Raw genomic sequence first — 19,001 nt, forward strand, 5'->3', positions numbered from 1 at the left:
ATCATTGTTTATCTCCTACAACCAACACACTTGTGTTTACAATACAATAGTAAACAAAAACCCAATCTTCAGCATTGGGGAAGTTCTCAAATTTGACAGTGGGATGTACCAGTGCAAAACACACCTGCGCTCCCAGAGTAAGTGAGAAACTGGATCATCAACACAACAGGGATACAGTAATGACAAAAAAGCAAGGCAGAATGAGAAGAGCTTTCGAAATCAAGCTGTAGTACCAAGAACACTATAGTAAATGAACAAGAAAGGGGTGGATGTGAAATCTCTCAACATTAATGAGTAATATGTAAAAGCCAGTGGCAAAATAAAATGACATTTCATGTGCCAAGACGGCATTGCATTATCTGGCACCCTTAAATCACTGATACGATCCCCCTGATGCCAAATGAAATTCATTCATTGTTATGGAAGCAATGGGCGGAGCCTAAGGAAGGCGGAGTCTTCTGGGTCTTTATTTAAAGGCAGTTAAATTACAAGCCATGAACAATATAAAACAATATTATTCTCATAAGTTATTTTACATAATAAATAGTCACATTAAGACCATTAGTTTGATACTTAAATGTACATTTTTACATTTTTAAAAGACATCTAAAGTAGTGTACCTGTGACAGTCACTCGAAACGACTACACTTGGGAGTATGTTACAAACAAATGCAGTCCTCCACACTTCATGGGAAGCTTATTTCTCAGCCCGGATCCCCAGATACCCCCCAGACGGTCCGCGTTTTTGCTCCCCCCCCCCCAAACAGTGCACATTTTTTGGGAGCTGTGAGGGACATGGAATGTCTGTGGGTCCCCGAGGACCAGAATGAGAATCACCGGCTTAAAATATAACCATAAGATTCCTACCAGCAGCAACAACCTAGTCATACCCATACTGGGACCTTCAATATTCTGCCTTCATAAAGCTCAGAACAAAACAAAATCGAAATAAAAATGTGATTTACAACAAGACATGTTCTACCTAAAGGAATAAAATCCATTGATTCCATGTCTAAATTAAAGGGAATCCCAAAGCAAAGCCATACCCTTTAATGCTAGAATGTGTCGTGTTCTCTGTCCAGTGTTACCTACCGCTGTTATAAAGCGATTGATCAGCAGTAAACTTGAGCTTAATTATATAAGCATTTTCCACAGAACTGTCAGTCCCTATACAGTAATAACTACTACATTAACAACAGGTATAGATCAATGTCTCACCATTTTCTACACTTAAAATCAACAGCAGTAGTATGTTTGTGTAATTTATACAATAAATTTTTTATTTTCCAGATGTCTTGGTACATTAACGGCTAAACAATTAAATAACCATATCTCCCACTGCAGAAACCGATCACTGTACTTGGGTATTTAGCCTTGTTATAAATAAAAACGTAAACCATAGCAGAACAGTACTGTTCCACTGACAACGTGATTCATTTATCATCTATTGTTCTCATCCCTAAAATTAGAACACGTGGTTTCAGATACTCACCAGCAGAGGGTGTCAATGGGCAAGTTCTGACCAAGACGATGTACAAAAACATTTCGAAGCTCATTTAGAAGTGCAAGCTAGTACCTCAGATCATATTCTCTGTCAAGCATGACGTGAGGGGAACATACTCAGAATTAGGCAACCACTTCACGAATCTGAAGTACTGGGCGAAACAAGACGTCTCTGAAAAATACATTTACAATTGTTGTTGATCACAAAAAAATGCTCCCTTCAGTTTAAAGACAGATTAAATTGACCATCTGAAACTTACGTGTCTATTTTTAAAAAGACAATAGAAAGCATCCTTGAACACTTCAATAAAATCAATGCGGCAAGATAAAGCTTATTGCAGAAGTGTCACCGAACGACTGGCATTACTGAATGCTGTACTTTATATCAGCATTGCCCAGCTTATGTTTCATTGCATTATTAATTTCTCACTTTACGTTTTTAGCGCTACACCTCAGATTACAGAGGTATAAGGCAAGACAGTGACAAATAATGTCCAATGTAAAATCATAGCGGTTCACCATAAAACTTGATGTACAGTACGGCTAACGTGTGAGTGGCTATCCCAGAATGCACTGCTACACCCAGAGCCTAGCTTCTGCTGCCGTCCAGTCACAATGAAGAGGAAAAGGAAACTCAACAAGGGGAAGTTAGATTAGTGAGGAACATACCTATCAGTTCAAGCACGTGTATTCTGGAGGGCAGATCCAAAATAAGAGGAGTGCGATTTGCACTCTTGTTGCTTTAATAGTTACTATAAAATGGCTAGAGCAGTACTTAAGCAGCTAAGCTGGGCAACAGGAGGGTATAGCTTCATGCTAGCTCATCCCATTAGCATAGTCTGCTTGGGCATTAGAGCGGGGTGTGTGGCCATAAATGTTCAGCATGCAGGGGACAGTGTCGAGCGTAACGGGGGACGAGGGCAGGGCGCCACATGGAGGTTAGCCAGCAAAGACCTGCGGCTGCAGTGGTGGCGGCAGGCGGTCATTCTCCACGTTGTCCGAGTCGATCGCTGAGGGGGGAGGCCGGATCTCCAGGGGGTATTTCGCCAGGATCTCCTGCACCTCGCGCTCCACGGCCTCCCGCCAGCTGATGAGGTCGCTCTCCAGGTTCCGTGCCGCTTCCAGGACACGCTCTTGCCGGACGCCGAGCCCATTCAGCAGCTCCAGGTTCTGGTGGGCGGTGCTGAGGGCGGGGCTGCCGTCGGGGCCTGCTGGGGTCCGGGGCCCAGGCTCCTGTTTGTGGGGAGACGCCTGGCCTGACATGTAGCGCTCGAAGTCCTCTGGGCTGAGGTTCAGAGACTGGGCATCCAGCTTCTCGATGAAGGCCACTGCGCAGCACTGTGGGACAAAGCGGGAGGAGAGGTCTCCAAGCTGTCACACACACTGTGGCTCACTCTGGAGCACTCCTGCCTCACACCTCCATGGCTGACGGTTCGAATCACACCACTTTTGTGTGCATGTAGGTACTTTGGTTGGGTTGTCTCAGCCCAAAGACATGAAGTAAGATGAGTGGCTCAGCGGGCTAAGCCTCTGTGCCTGCGATCGGAAGGTCGCTGGTTCAAGCCCAGCCTTGGCAGAATGGTGACATGACTGTGGTCTCTTGCATGAGGCCCTTAACCCCCAGCTCCATGTATACCACTGCAGGTGGCTGCCCTTCACTGCCAAGCTTGCTTTCAATTATGTTTGTGTCTGTGTCTCATGGAGAGCGAGACTGGGTAGGCGGTAGGAAAATTTCCCCAAGGGGATCAATGAAAGTATCATTAATATACGGTGTCTGTAAACTGCATATAGTGTGTGCATTCTGTAGAAATCTTACAAGGTTGGTGAAATAGTAGCCGTCCTCTCCAGTCATCAGGCGGCTGGGGTTGCAGAAGCGAGTGATGTACTGGATGTTGGACTGCAGGCGAGGTGGGTTGGCCTTCAGCACGATGTAGATGAGGGTCGGCAGGAAGTCGTCGGCCGAGGCCGGCTCCGTCTTCGTGATCCTGATGGCGTTGAAGATGTGCTTGCTGCAGCGGGTGATGCAGGCCAGCTTGTCACGGGGCACCCGCCTGGAGTCCATCTCGATGATATCTGCAGCAACGATGAGCCTTAATAACCTAGCTAAGGCTATACAGCAGGTGCTTCAAAACAAACCGCAAATATGGAAAATAATGTTCGGGTGTCACTGGAAGGAAAACCTATTTCATGTACGCCGCATATCTTCAACTACACCAAACTCCATAAGCACTCATGCAAAGAATTTCACGTCATAGAGCACTGCACCGATTTCATGAGGCCCGGATGTCTCACCCGTGATGGCTTTCACCACATTATCGGACACTTCGGGAATCTCTTCGTCGACTGGGACGCACAGCATCTGAATGGTGACCCAGTGAAGGGCCCTAGCAGAAAAACACACAGATGGACCATAGAATAAGAAATATGCATAATAACGATGTAATCTGTGCAGCCGACCCAGAAAGATTAGGCCTGTACTACCATTGGCATCCATCAGAAAGGGGAATGTGGGCTGGCCTACCTACCTACTAACTCAAAGGCAGCTAACAAAAGGGATACAGAGGCAAAGCTGACAGCCCCACCTGATCCGGTTTTGGGTTGCCAGATCTTTCTTCTCATCGTCCGTGGTCTCGGGACAGAAGACATTCTTGTAGAGCCGAGTCATTATGTACTTCTCCACCTGGTCCATCACACGCTCCACGCGGTCTGTAGACCCTGGATGTGCATCAACATAACATCCATCAACAACCTCCACCTACAACAAAGCGTGCTCAGCCACAAGAGCAATCACTGCTCCCACTGACTTCCAATTACGTTTAATGACTTCAGCAAGTCTAAGATTACCCATCTGCCAATAACAGACATTGATCCAGTTATAAAGGGCTCTTCTTACCAGTACTATCAGTTCTTCTTGTATCCCATGCTCAAATAAAAATGAGCAGATGAACAGAGAGGTATACAACAAAGAAACTACCTGTGGATGTGTATATATCCTATATCCTTTTGGCAAGCCTCCCCGGGAAAGACCTCATTACAATAACTGGTCTCTTCTAGTGCCAAACAGAGTCTGCTAACAGGTTAGTTTTCACCTAATGTTGGACTGGCATTAAACTGGAACTGGACTTTGGGGTCCCTCACAATAAATTTTGCCGGCCTACAAAACCATCGGTCCACCGTAAAAATTCCCGTTTTCACCCATCTGCGCTTCTCAACAGGAGTTCCACCCTGTTCAACCTGGCAGGACCCTACCTTTAAAATGGGTCATCAGGCGGTCAGACATGTTCTGGTAGAAGTCCTGCACACACTCGGAAAGCTCATCAGCACTCAGGTCCTGGTAAGTGCGGAAAAAACCTCATTAACTCATGAGGCGCTACCCAAGCAGTTCAGTAACCTGGAAAGTCAGCATGAGCTCAGGATGGTAGATACCGTGTTTCTTAAAGAAATTAGGATGATCAAAATGTAGAGGTTAAGATGAAGGGTGTGAGTTTAACATGTTGTGGAGACAATGTGGATGCTTGGTGTCATACTGGATGTAGATTATCCAATCTTTGATCTGGTTTAGCTACGTTTAGATGATTTGAGAACATGCTGTTTAGTCTTTCTTCAGAAACGAATGGTTACTGTTTAAAAATGAAGCTAAGTGTAACCCAAGGATGCAGAAATTTAAAAATATTTGTACATAGAGGCTCCATGATAAGGGATCACAACCAGCCTGATAGGACAATTGAACCCTCTGCACAGAAGAAACTCCTTTGCGACTGGCTAATTATTTCAAAACACCAAATGAGGACAAGAACTTCTAACCTGCCCGCTGCTGGCTCCAGCCCAGCGGCATCACCCTTTGAACCAGTACCACCCATTTACCTTCAACAGAGGCAATTATCCAACTACATGTAGCTACATATAAGCTGATTTTCACATAGTTAAAATAAACGTATTCCAAACTTCAGCGGTACCTTAAATTACAATCACATTAATTTGATGTTTACAGAAGTGTTTCCAAACCATTCCTCAGAGGCCCCCAGATGGTCCACGTTTTTGCTCCCTCCCAGACTCTACACATTTCTGCTCCCTGTCTGGCAGGGAGCTGGAAGAGAGTAAAAACATGGACTGTCTGCGGGGCCCTGGGGACTGGGTTAAAACCACAGTTGTACAATATGACCAACACTGCCCATCAGGTGTGCAGCTAGAAATTCTGGGCCCCCTGAGAAATTATCACCTTGGCCCCCCCTCCCCTTTACATTACATAACTTTATAATTTTATGTATTCTAGGGCCCTGATAAAGCATTGGGCCCCCATGGTTCTCCCAGGGGCCTATGCCCCTATGGCGCCCTCTGCTGCCCATGTCGGAATGAGGCTACCCAGATGACCCACCCTCTTATTGGCCATACTCTCAGTGAAGGCTCGACACTGCTTGTGAATATCGCGGCCCGGCTTCTGGAGGTTCTTCAGGAAGTCCACGAAATCCCGGGACACGCGGTCCGTCTCGGCACTGGCCTGTCGGCTGATGGACGGGCTTGGGGTCTTTCCCTCATGGTTTTCTAGATTTGAGTAGGGGAGGTGAGGGCACAGGTTAGGGGGCTGTGTTCCGTCCCTGTGGCTCAGGTGCCTTTTTGCATTACATAAATCGCTATAAGTTTACAGATACATAATCCACATGATTTGTCATTTTTAGACATGCAGGGCATGTACCAACAAGTCTATAGAGTGTAGAAATGGTAAACTACTCATTTTTGCCAGTGTCTACAGATGAAAACCAAGAAACCATCTTTCTAAAATAGACTCAAAGTTATATATACATTCAATAATATAAATTATACATATACATACGTTGGGTCAATGCAAATGAGCACCTAGGTAGGGAAAAACCTTTTGAGGCACAGAAAAGCTTTGTTGATAAATTGAAATGTAAAACAATCGCTTCCTCCTTCCATCTCGTACCAAGATGCCCAGCCCTGCTCCTTTATCTGCCTCAATGGCAAATTCTTTTTTAAAAGCAAATATATGCATATCAAGATGCCTCACCTGCTATCTTAGGTGTCGATAAAGACACCAAAGAAAAGATATGCGTGAAAACCAACATGACTCCAACCCTGGGTTACAGGGACGTGCAAAAAGCAAACATTACAGTAAAACCTGCTAAGATACCCAAAAAAACACTTAAAACATACAGTCAAAGGCAGCAGACTCGACACTGGAGACAATGCCATCTGAAAGACAATACAGTATCAAATAGCACAGCTGCAGTTATTGCCTCAAAGGCTCTAAGCCACTGTCTATAAATAAAATTTACTGACACACACTTAAATACATTAAACTTGCTTCATTTAGCAAAACCATCTACCAAAGGGAAAAAGACTAAGGCCCAATCCCAATTCTATTTTCTACCCCTTTGCCTACCCCTCACCCCTTCCCCTTGCCCCTTGAAATGAAGTGGAAAGGGGTAGGGTTAAAAAATTTCCCCTAAGAAATGGGACACCACTACTACACTGTTATACGTCATCATCCATTGTCACTACCTCCTAACGTTACGTCAGAGGACATGCTCCGATGTTTATCACAAATTCCAAGATGTCGCCGTCAGCATCGTAGCATGTAAAGATTACTCACTCCCAAAGTTTTTTTGCGCCGTATTTGGACTTTAAAAACAAATGTTCGTTTTCACCTCGAAAACGTGAGCCTTCGGGTTTCCTCAGCTGTCCCTATACAGAATATAATTTACAAAAATGTTGTCATGTTGCAATAAGTACGAATAGTGTAAGCACCGTTCATTTACATGTACACATATGGCCGTAAGCAAAACAAAACAACGCGTTACAACATGCAGTCAGTTACCGGGTAACGTTATATGACATAAAAATATATTTCCTAATATTGTGCAATCAGTGCTATCCGCAAGCAAACTTTAGCGATTTTTTTTCAAACGTTTCTTTACAGAACATCACCGTAAACACAAACACAAGATTGATGGTAATATACATGTAATGAAAAAATGTCATAAAAATCCTTATTAATGGCAAAAATTACTTAACATTTATGGGTCTGCTTGCTCGAGTGGGCAGCCATGTTGTAAATTTCTCTTAGCCCTTCGTTTGAAGTGAGGTCCCGAAAAATCTTCGTTTCGAGGGCTATCTAGCCCTTCCCCTTACCCCTACCCCTCCAATCAAAAGAGAATTGAGACACCCCTACCCCTACACGTGAACGCGCCAAACGGAGGGGTAGGGGTAAGTGTAGGGGTAAGGGGTAGAATTGGGATTGGGCCTTAGTTTCAGCAAATCCCTTAATACTTCAAATCGATAAACATTTATTTCAAATGAAAAACAAAAGCTGAAGTGTATTTAGAAAGGACTGGACTAATCCCATTACACGGCCTTTATGTTGATACAGAGAGCAACTACACGAAAAAGCAGGGCAGCAGAGCGGATGCTGGGTCTCAGCCTAGTCCGATCGATAGATTTGCTCTGATAGGAACGGCCTACAGCAGATAAGGAGTGCGAATGGAAAACACGCTACGGGCGGCGGGGGAAAGCCCACGACTGACACGCTACAAATGTCAGAAAGAGTCGCTACGGGGCAGTCTGCACGCGGGGTGTGCCGAGGGCCAGATACGGGGCGAGCAGGTCAAAACCCACCTCTCAGTCTGGAAGCCAGTGCTGCCGTCACATGACCGGATGGGCGGGAGGAGAGCATGAACGGGCATTATGTGAGTAACGACAATGAAGCACACATGCAACACATGCAGCTCTCTATTAACAGAGCGCACAGAGCACTCGGGGCTGGCGACCATGCAGGGAGCACAAACACACGCGCATGCACCGGCTGGCCGCTGCCACCACGCAGACAGACGCAAAGGCAGACTGCGGCCAACCAGAGATGGATCTCATGATCGATCAGAGTGGTGCAGCCACTTGGGGGACAGTGAAGAGAAAACAACAAAAAAAAATAAAAAAAATCACATGACCCAGGTCAGGGGGGGGGGGTACGTAGGTGACTCAGTCCTCCACGCACTCCGCAGTAACCGCTCCAAAGGAGAGCGGTTGGGGGAAAAACAGCAGGCTCCCCGGAAGGGAAGAGAATCTCCTCTGAAGGGATAGGAATGCGTTCCCACGTCTACCATGAGGACACAGGAGTTACCTTCACTGGGGTACACTATCTCCCAAGGCTGGGTGAACATGCCCCTGAGGTCCCTGAGGAACGCCTCGCCATGTCGCTCCCTCCTGACTGGCGGCATCTTCTCTGCTCTCTCAGCAGGTGCGGGAGCTCTCCGGGAGAAGGCAGGGCGGCGTTGGGGGAGGGTGGGGGGGGTCACCAAGCGTGGGTGTTAAGCCATGCATCAAGTGCGGCAAATGGATGGCAGATGATCAAATGGATGAGGCAGGCAACCGCCTGATTTTTTTCCTTTTGTTTTGTTTACAAAAACAGATCCATAAAGATGTAACCCTCTACAGCTCCTACAACATCTGAGATCATTTAGGGGAAGTGTGAGGAGAGGCCACATCAGCCTATAATTGGCCTGAACGAAAATAAAAGACTTTGCATGCTCTGAAAGGACTGGTCAACTGATCCTGAACTAGACACACCGGAATCCACAGCATACTAAGTTACAGGATTAAGTGTCCATCGAGGGCGACGGAGCCAGCAGCTGACGCAGTCAGAGGCATAAAGGTGAGATGCATGTGAATGTCCGCAGAAACGTCAAGGCAAGCGAAAATCGCACCCGTGCAACTGCAGCCGGCCGACAGGCAGCACACGAGCATTACGGCATCTGGGACGCCTTCAGCCATTACTAATGGAACAAAAGGTGCCCCTTTAATAGGCTGATTGGTCGAGATATGGTGCATTTTGATATCAAGTGGAGAGTGACAAGAACGATGTAGGTGGCAGAGAGTAGGGATGATGCGAATGAAGTGTGATGACACTTCACACACTAGGCCATATGCACACAAACATAAACAGCTTTAGTCAACTGCTGCTGCCCCAGAGAGAATCTGCTGCGGGATCATACTTCATGGCATGTACCTGAAGTGCCCCCTGCCCTAACATAACAGAGGAAGTACCTCTCTAAGGGAACCTGAACTGTTTGGTGCACTTTGTAAATATACCTAATTCAGTGATGCTGAAGGGCTTCTGAAATGCTCCAGGCCCCCTAAAGTCCTCAGTACCTTTCTTAGGTGCTGTGCGTGACGAAGGGCTGAAGAACTTCTTCACTGTAGTGACTTTTCGCGTCTTCTCATTGGTCTTCTTCTCCTCGAATTTGGAGAAGGGTGCCAAGGACGGCTGGGGGTGAGACTGCGCCCCCTGGCTGCTGGCGTAGGCAGCTTCCTCCTCCCTCTGCAACCTGGACCGCACAGAGGAGGACAGGAGCAGAAGAATAGGAAATGGACATTGATGACCTTGCATGTATGCTATATTTATTTACTTATTCTATTAAAAATATCTATCTGGATCTTTTTAAATGCACTGCATGGGTGATCCTCCCCTATGCATTTTACTGATTGGCCAAATAAATACAGAACAATTCCTGCTAAGCTAAGAATTCTATGTAGCGAACAAAGCAACCATGTATAATGCAAAATGTTCATTCAAAATGTTCAACACATTGCCAATGGCTGTTTTTTTTTTAGATTAAGAAGCACATCTTATATGCTGCTATGAAGTATTATCTATCAACCAGGGGCTGCAGCCTTCAATTGTTTATAGTTTTTTGCAATAGGAGAAGTTATGCACCTCTAACCATAACTGTTCAACTGTTTTTGTGGGGTAAACAATTAGCGCTTGCACTACTTTCTAAAGTTAGACCTTGTCAGCTCAGTGTAGGTCTTTTGTTGTTTTACGTGAACTGCTTTAGCAATTAATGAATACTTCCTGTAAATTAATGAATACTTCCTGTAAATTAATGAATAATTCCTGTAAATTTCTCTAGCTGTGCAATTTTGGTTGTGGTCAAGGACAGTACTATGGCTTTAACGCCATAGAAACTGGGCCACTGCAGCATACATTTCAACAAAAGAAAAGGAAGCAGGCCAGCAAAGAGCCTCAGGCCCCACATTTGACTTTGGTGGGCTAGGCTTGGCCCTGAAACGCAGATAAACAGCCACCACTGATGACATCACCACTGATGACATCACCACTGATGACATCACTACTGATGACAGTGACAGTATTAGGAAACAGAGCACCATATTTGCTGGTTTACCACAATGTTAAGCCAAAGTAACCTACAGAAGTGCAGAAAGCTTCAAAGCTCACAACCGACTAATTTTAAAGCAGTGCAAGTTCCCAAATTAATTTTGTGCAAACCACAATATGCAAATGTGATGATGAAACAGTGGATGCAAACATTTAAACCAGCAAGCAACATTGACCACGGTCAAAAGGAAAGCTAACACATGAGTGAGGCTGGTTGCTGAGACAAAGACCCATGGCTTACCCAAGCCAAGACTTTTAATATTAGAGATGTAGTATGCACTTACACTAATTATATATTGTGTGTCACAAATATTTATATATGATTTTGTATGATCGGAATCAGTTTCTGTGTTTTTGGCTTACAAGTAGTCAGAGTTTCTGTGATCCTTCCTCAAACTCCAAAAACATTCTCTTTTAATTATTCACGGCCAACTTGCAAAAAACCAAAAGCGTGAATGTCAAATTTGCAAATGTGAAGGGGTTATCGTATTGTATAATTCACAGAAAACAAAGCCCCATTCATTTCTGAGCAAAACAGCCTGTGTGACATTTCCAGGAACAAAAGTTACCGAAAAATAGATACAAAGATAAAAAAGGATAAAAACAGATTAACAGAATATTCTATTAGTTGAAGTAATAAAGAGAAAGTCCAGGATTACTTCTCTGCCAATGCCCAGTCCTCTTGGATCTGCTTCTGCCGGGCACGCTGGTACTCTTCCCTCCAGCACTTGGAGCAGAGGCCTTGCCAGGATGTATTGCCATAGTAACCACATCCTTTCTTGCACAGCAGCTCTGACTGGTCCACGTGGATCCCTCTACGCTCAGACTTTTGGCTCATCTCTCTGCTGACAGGACCAGAGTATGTAACAGGTGGAAAAACAGTATTTTAAAATTTTTTAAATGCACTTATACATAACCACACACAGAGATCTCATATCAAGTGTGGCTAGTCATATCTGGAAAGGGCCATTGGGTATGCAGGTTTTCACTCTAACTCCATAATTAGATTACTAATTAGAGAACTGATTGGCTGAAGGGTCCTCACAACTGGGTTTGAACACCTGACCCAAAGGTTATCCCAAATACCTGCATACACACCGGCCCTTCGAAAATAAGATTGGCCGCCCCTGTCCTATATCAAATCTAACATCTTTTTCAACATTTTTAGGAAATTCTGGTGTCCCATGCAATTCAGAACTAGGAATGGTAGCTCATCAAAAGAGAAAAACTTAAAACATTTTTAAAGATGTTTAATACTTATGCTCTACAGAGACTGGCACTGTTAACGTCGAACATTAAAGATAACTACAGATAACCCTCTGTATGTCTGTGTGTAAACCTTGCATTATACTTTACCACACCCTCTGCTTGTGGAAGTAGCTTCAGTAACTGTAAACAAGGTCATAGTATAATATTGCATATCACAACTTCATGCCCTAACTTAGCATTTTCTTGCTGTTAGCTCAAAAAAGCCAAATGCACAGCATACGGTACAAGTGCTTATATGCAGATATACAATAGTACCAGTGTTGCAGAATCTATGGCTCAGTTGTCTTCTGCTTTTAGCTAGACCCCATAAACTGCTCACAATGCATGCATCTCCTTCAGCAACAACTGCAAAAATGTGCACCGTCTAAGAATCCCTGAGCACTGGGTTGAGAAACACTGCTTAAAATCACTGGCCACAAGGTGATTGAAGTTGATTATGATTACTGAGGGAATGATCTGATGCATTGTGAATCTTCAATTTTTACAATTACTCGATTAATCGATTATTTTTTCTAACATAAATTCAAACATATTTTAAATTTGCTGAAAAAAAAAATCATAAATATTACCCGGGAATCTTAACACAATATTAATGGAATACAAAGAAAGTAGAATCTAGGAACATTGATTTTTATTATTATTATAAAATAGGGAGAAGTGAGAACATTTAAATATTGGCCAGCAATATAAGCCGAGAGTGACACACTGGGCCGATGCTGATATCTTGATCTTTAACAAATGTGAGCCGATACCAATATTATATAGCCAATATATCGTGCATCACTAAGGCTAATATTAGCTTTTTACTTGGCTCACTAGTCATCTGCTTCAGAGTCTTGACCACTGAGATTTTCCCAAAAGCATCATAGCGTAAAGATAATCAGATAGCGCATCCAGTGAGAATAATAATGAACTTCTCCCCTGCCATCCTATATTTGGGAAATTCTACATGCAGCATGTGAACAAGGGAGCGCGCAACTCGGAAATAATGGTATCTTCATCATGAAGGATTTCGGACGTTGATCGATGCATTGAATAGCCACCTTAAATCGATGGATCTTTACACAGAAGAGCACAGCTGATAATACAGTACAAACCTAATTTTTCCAAATTATGTACCTCAAAAATTGGTGTGAATATGTTGGATTCACTAAACTTCTGTTTTAAGCACAAGGAACTGCCCTTTGTGAATAAATATAAATACCTTATACATACAATTGAGAAAGCGGGGTCAGTCAATCCCTGGAGCACCTGGGCTTTGCTCAAGGATCCCACACTGAAATCTCTCTGCGAGCAGCAACCTTATAATCACATGGACAGAGTCCACACCTGCAGGGCAAATACTGGTGCTAACAGATTTAGACAACTTTCTTAGACATACTGGGGGTTGTGAATTTTCCGTTTTAACACACTAGTGTTCTTTTTTTTTGCTACACCATAAAAGGAGGAAGTAACTACTTGAGACAACCACTGAAGATTCAAAATGTTCGAAAAATATTCTCAAACATCACACACACAGCTAAGTTCTGAAAGGCTTTTGATTTTTATATAAATATAAATAAAAACACACACAGGAGATCAAAATTAGAGAACAATTTATGAACACTTGATTTTTTTCACTAATAATGTCATATTCATTCCTCAACATTTGAAGGAATTACTGTTGTGGCTATACCACGCTACTAGAACAGTGTAGAGAACAGAACAGCAATGACTGGAGCATGAAGAAAGATCACAACTAAATTTTCTGTCTTCAGTTTCAAGGAACTGCTTTAGCTGGTTTGCTGTGTGACAGGGGACATTATCCTGCATAAAAATTTCTGGCTGATTGGGCGATGAACACAGGGAAGGAACCACATGTTGTCGAAGAAGGTTCTGATAAACATTTGCATTCACTCTGCAATGTAGTTGTATAAGAGGCCCAACTCCTGCTGCAGAAAACATTCCCCAAACCATGACACTTCCTCCTCCACCTTTCACTGACTTCTTAACACAGTTGGGATTCAGTCTTTCCCCCAGTTTGACGACAAACATGATGATTCCCATCAGACCCAACTGAATTAAACTTGCTTTCATCACTAAAGTGAACTTTGGACCAGTTCTCCTCTGTCCACACAACATGCTCCTCCACAAAGGCTAGTCTAGCCTTCTGATTCTTTCTGCTTATGAGAGGTTTAGTCACTGCAGAGTAGGCTGTCAGTCCAAATGCTCTTAAACATCAAGACACTGTGTGAGACAGGTCCTTACCCCATTCAGCACTGTATTGACGAGCAATTCCAGCTGCAGTGTTGAAATGATTCCCCATTGACATTCTCCGCATTATCATGTCTTTCGTGGATGACCAGCCTTCTTGGGGGACTTGAATGAGTTTGTGACATTGTAAAGGTGCAATATTCTAAAAATCACAGATTTGGAATGACCAGCTTCTCTTGCTATGGCTGATAGGGTCACATCCCTTTGGCCTTCATCTGCACAACCTGCTGTCGCAGGGTTTCAGTCACTTTAGAACGGCCCAACATCTTGCAAAGTCATTGATAACTGCAACGTAAGGCTACAGGTTAAACAGGGTTTGTCAGATAATTAAGGAAATTAGCACCAGCTGCCAGATTAACTCCAATAACTGGGAGGTATCTGAACATGTTCTCTAATTATGATCAGTGTTCTTTTTCAAATATCTCATTTAAGTTCCTTATACTGTGCTTCTGAATTTATGTAACTCATGACATATGGTTAAAAAAACGCTCTTTTACTCCTGTTTGGATAACTTCCAAGTAGGACTACATCAGGGTTTATCAAATCACGGTCCTCGAGGTCTGAGCACTGCTGGTTTTCCAGCCTTCCTTTACCTGTCGGTCAGGTGTGAAGCCTCTGACCAATCAGAATCAGTAATTATTAAAAACTAACTACCTGGGAGAACTGAAAACAAGGCCTGAATTTGGAATCGAGGTCCAGATTTGAAGAACCCTGGACTACGTAGTGACCTTGACATTTAGGAAATTGTAGGTTGTTCTCTAATTTTGATCTCCAGTGTGTGTGTGTGTGTGTGTGTGTATCATTTTTGTACAACAGTTCTTTGGCTAATCTACCTAAAACTGCAATGTGTTTCATACGAGTGGCTGAATGGCTGCTACATGCTACTTTTTACTCGTTGTTCCTGGTTATTCTTAGAAATACAGGCAGAAAACCCACCACCTTTTTGGGCCTCCCCTGCATACTGACACCTAGCATCCAAGAGGGATGCAACAGAGCTACGGAAGCTTCAAAGGTTACAACTGAAGGTTTAATATTATTGACCAAAGACTCATTGGAAACTGTAGGCCACCATAGGATTTAAATACTATGTCCGGTCTGGTACCACATAAACCCATTTATAACAATGGTATTAATGACTTATCGCAGCGAATCGTGTGCCTCAGATAACCAACATCTGACCACTTAAAGTAACCAGAACTGAGCCACTTCAGGATTAGAAATACTGTACCTACCATTGCATTTCAGGAGCTGGAACAGATCAGTGTGTGACCGCACTTGAGAATATATGATTGTCTTGGTTACAGGATCCCTTTTGTTATGGAGGCCGGGTTGACTTACGACTTGCAGTGCAGGAAACATTAATATTTCAGCACGCTGAATCTGCCATTTTGGTTCAGAGGACGCTGCAAAAGGCTGCAGTCTGCATCATTTGTCTTTGCAACCTCTAAAGAGGTTATTCCTGCTCCTCAGTGTTTACTGTACCATTTATAATGTTTGTTCAATGACTAAAGGGACAGGCCTGAAGACTACAATGCGTAACAGAAAAGGAGTTAAGAAAGGGTCACCTGATGGAAATGTTGCCTACGTTTCGTTCCTCTTCCAACCCTCAAGGAAAGATACAGTGCTTTCATCAGACCATAAAACATACACCTAAATAAGATTAATGTAATTTTAACAAGACAGATTTTAACAAGACCCTTAGGTTACTTTATCATTAGTCTCTGTTATTAGTCACTATCCCCATCCAGCCACCTACATTACAAGAATGTTTGCAGTGCAGAAGCAGCTAAATCAGTGGAATTTTCCCTTTTTAAAAATGACCCAGCCAGGACTCCTGTGTTGCCTATTCATGTTCCTACTAGTCAATGCATTTTACAGCCTCCAGGCATCTAGAATACCATTTGTAATGAATAACAAAAAAAAAATTATTTGTAATTTAAAAAGTAATAATTATTAGTTGTAGAATATTTTTATAACACTAATCTTCTGCATAAAACGTATATGAAAATAAATTTTACTAGGAGTAGCAGCAGTCCATGGGGGTATCAGTCTTTCTGGTATGGTTTATAAATAGCATTGAACGCCACAGAGTAAATAAGTAAATGGACCTGCATGACATGGACACTACAGAGCAAGGCAGAGAACAATGAGATGACCTCCAAACTAGACAAGACAGACCTAGGGCCTCCAGATAAAGACCAATGTCTGACCCCTGACAGATACTGGGTCGGATTTGACTGTGATCCTTCAGAAATTTATAATGTTTGTTCAATACAAGGATTAACAACATACAGTAAGCACATTTTTACTGGCACTGTTACCTGCAATGTACCTGTCATTGCAAAGAGAAAAAGAAAACTAATTCTTCCCCCAGCACATATTTTACTTCACATAAGCTACACTCCAAGTAAACATCAATATCACACATAGTTCTAAAGCAAAAAGGCACACAGGGGTCACTGCATAAAACTGAACTTCCATACAGACAGTGACCTTGGTAAAGAAAGAAGTGTAGTTCCTCATAGTGAAGGTTTGGCACAACCACCCATACAAGCATATCTGAAGGTCAACTGTGCGACTTTCGTTAAGAAAAAGAAATGGGGTGTGGCACAACACTTGTAGTCCCATCAGAAAGAAATGGAAGCTAAATGGAAAGAAACATTATTAAAACTCCAACAAGATATTTTAATAAAAACAACAAGCAAAAAATCAAACCTTTAGCTGACAAAGACTAAGTTAGGGACAGATGATAGCACTAGTGTCAGCTGTAGTTCATTTTTAAAAAGTAAAAATAAAGAAAACCCCAGCAGCCCTCAAAAAACCACTGACATCAGAAACTAATTTTGCTGAGCTGAATGAGCCAAGTTCCCCTTGAAAGTCACATTTTCTTCTCTAGTTCAAGATTAAGCAGTTTGATCACTATTTACTTTAGAACATGCATACATTTCATAACACTATTTAAAAATGCTTTGTTAGTTCTTCCTCCTTTACTAAAAACAACTCATTTTGTTATTTAATTTTGCTACAGGGACATAACGCTTAAAGAAATGTAAATACCACGCATGAAACGTAATTTGATATTTGACCCGAAGGATGTTTTCAAAGGAGGATCAGTTATGTATGATGACATATGTAAATGGCCACAAAACTGCTGCAAATATTAATCACCTTAAGAAACCTTTATGACACAAATTTCTGAAGGATCACTTATTTAAACCCCCTCTGTCACTACTCAGCCATCTTCTAAGAGTTTATTCTGGTGAAGTTCATTGGGGGGGCGGCGGGCTGGAGCACACAAAACAAAGGCCGCTAGGACAGGAAACCGGACAGACGAAACCCATATGACACGGGTAGAATAGGCATACTGTACCCACAGTGGGGAGGCGGGACTCGAACCCACATCCCTGGAGATGTGCTCCAGTGCTACCTCCATGCTGACCTACCTCATACGATCAGTTACATTAAGCAGCTAAAAAGCAAACTACCTACCTCAATAGCCAGCTTAAGCTGTATTCACTCTGCAGCCGTTTCGACTACAAGTCTGCAGTCTGCACAGTTAGTTTAAAGCTTATTACTGCGCTGAAGTATAGCGAATGTCCAAAAACAAGTGGATAAAAATCAAAAAGTGAGAAACGTTAAATTTAGTATGATGTCACTTGTCTTTTTTTCGGATACGCACTCTTTCATCAAACTTAAGTGAAGCATTATTGAAAAACGACGAAACGCTTTCACCTCGTCAGCCGGCGGGCTGCAGTTCTCTCTCCGGGTAACCTTGTCAGTTATAATGCCGCTTCAGCTGCTCGTATTTACAAGCTTCAAAACACGCAGGCCCGGAACATCTTTTGTTTCCACACAAGTTCATACTTAGTATAGCTGGCAAGTTGCAGAACAACAGAAAAATGCATGCATTCGCAGATACAGCTAACCCAAGAGACCCGACTATTTACAGAGCACAGCCACTGCTTTTTTTCATTCGCACTGCTAAGCTAACAGGCTAACTAACAGCTATAGCGAAATTCAACCTCCTGTTATCCACAAGCTCGCTACTCCAGCTCCCTCGGCTGCCTGCCCCCTTACCGTGTGATGTGCGGTGGAGGCTGTGACCTTCAGCAGCTGGGAACCTCTTGGCTTGTGGTTTACTTTCACCAGGAACCCCTTCCTCAGCCCTCGCACTCCGCCGCCTTCGCTCTCCTCCCGTTATTTTGTTCTGCGGCTGTCGGCGTCAAAACCGCGCGTGGTCACGTGGTCGCGCTGGACCCCGCGGGCGACTGACTGACATCAACGCATAGTCGCGCGACCCTGCAAATTCCTCTTCACTCAACAACAACAACAACAACAACAATAATAATAATAATAATAATAATATAATTTTGTTATGAAAAAATTATTGTTAATTACTGGCACAATCCCCTTTAAAATCCCGATTGGCACTTTTAAGTAATATGTTAAAATTCCCCAATATATATTTAATTATTACATATGTATGAATAATTTAATGGTCTCCAAAATGTATGCGTTCTAGACATTTTTCGAACTTTTTGGACGGTTGTTTTTAGTTTGTATATAATTCATAGGCTAAAATACATAAAATGCGACACCATTTTAATAAACAACCGGTGAAACTGCAGAGGCTGGTGCCATCGAGTATTAAATTACTTGAATTATACGCTTTAATTCCGTGGTCAATACTGGATTCGGAAAGATGATACTCAGTCTAGAAATTTCAAACAATAAAAAAAAATCCCTCTCAGTGTCCCACGTAATTATAAAATAGGTCCTTACTGAG

The 19,001-nt window shown here is 43.0% G+C and overlaps 1 protein-coding gene across 2 annotated transcripts; it reads right to left on the reverse strand.

Moving 5' to 3' along the window:
• Positions 1-451: 451 nt before the first annotated feature.
• On the reverse strand, positions 452-18,455 carry rabgef1 (RAB guanine nucleotide exchange factor (GEF) 1). 2 transcript variants are annotated; one of them, XM_023819454.2, is made up of 9 exons: positions 18,293-18,455; positions 11,353-11,538; positions 9,667-9,842; positions 5,879-6,045; positions 4,753-4,834; positions 4,086-4,218; positions 3,796-3,887; positions 3,320-3,576; positions 452-2,841 (listed from the first exon to the last, which is right to left on the reverse strand). In XM_023819454.2, exons 2-9 carry the CDS (start codon positions 11,529-11,531, stop codon positions 2,443-2,445), a joined length of 1,485 nt encoding a protein of 494 aa, XP_023675222.1. In that variant the 5' UTR covers positions 11,532-11,538; positions 18,293-18,455; the 3' UTR covers positions 452-2,442. The 2 variants fall into 2 exon arrangements, with proteins under 2 accessions (XP_023675222.1, XP_023675221.1); XM_023819453.2 differs by having other exon boundaries at positions 11,353-11,535; positions 18,293-18,454.
• Between the last annotated feature and the right edge of the window lie 546 nt (positions 18,456-19,001).

Source organism: Paramormyrops kingsleyae, chromosome 18, assembly GCF_048594095.1.
Source record: "Paramormyrops kingsleyae isolate MSU_618 chromosome 18, PKINGS_0.4, whole genome shotgun sequence".
Lineage (NCBI taxonomy): Eukaryota > Metazoa > Chordata > Actinopteri > Osteoglossiformes > Mormyridae > Paramormyrops > Paramormyrops kingsleyae.

Excerpts from the sequence above, each read along its gene's own strand:
- rabgef1 (XM_023819454.2), bottom strand. The coding sequence starts at position 11,531 with ATGAGCCAAAAGTCTGAGCGTAGAGGGATCCACGTGGACCAGTCAGAG. Across the intron at positions 6,046-9,666 it reads ACGCACAGCACCTAAGAAAG|AAAACCATGAGGGAAAGACC; the intron begins GTACTGAGGACT and ends ACTCAAATCTAG. Across the intron at positions 3,888-4,085 it reads GCAACCCAAAACCGGATCAG|GGCCCTTCACTGGGTCACCA; the intron begins GTGGGGCTGTCA and ends TTTTTCTGCTAG.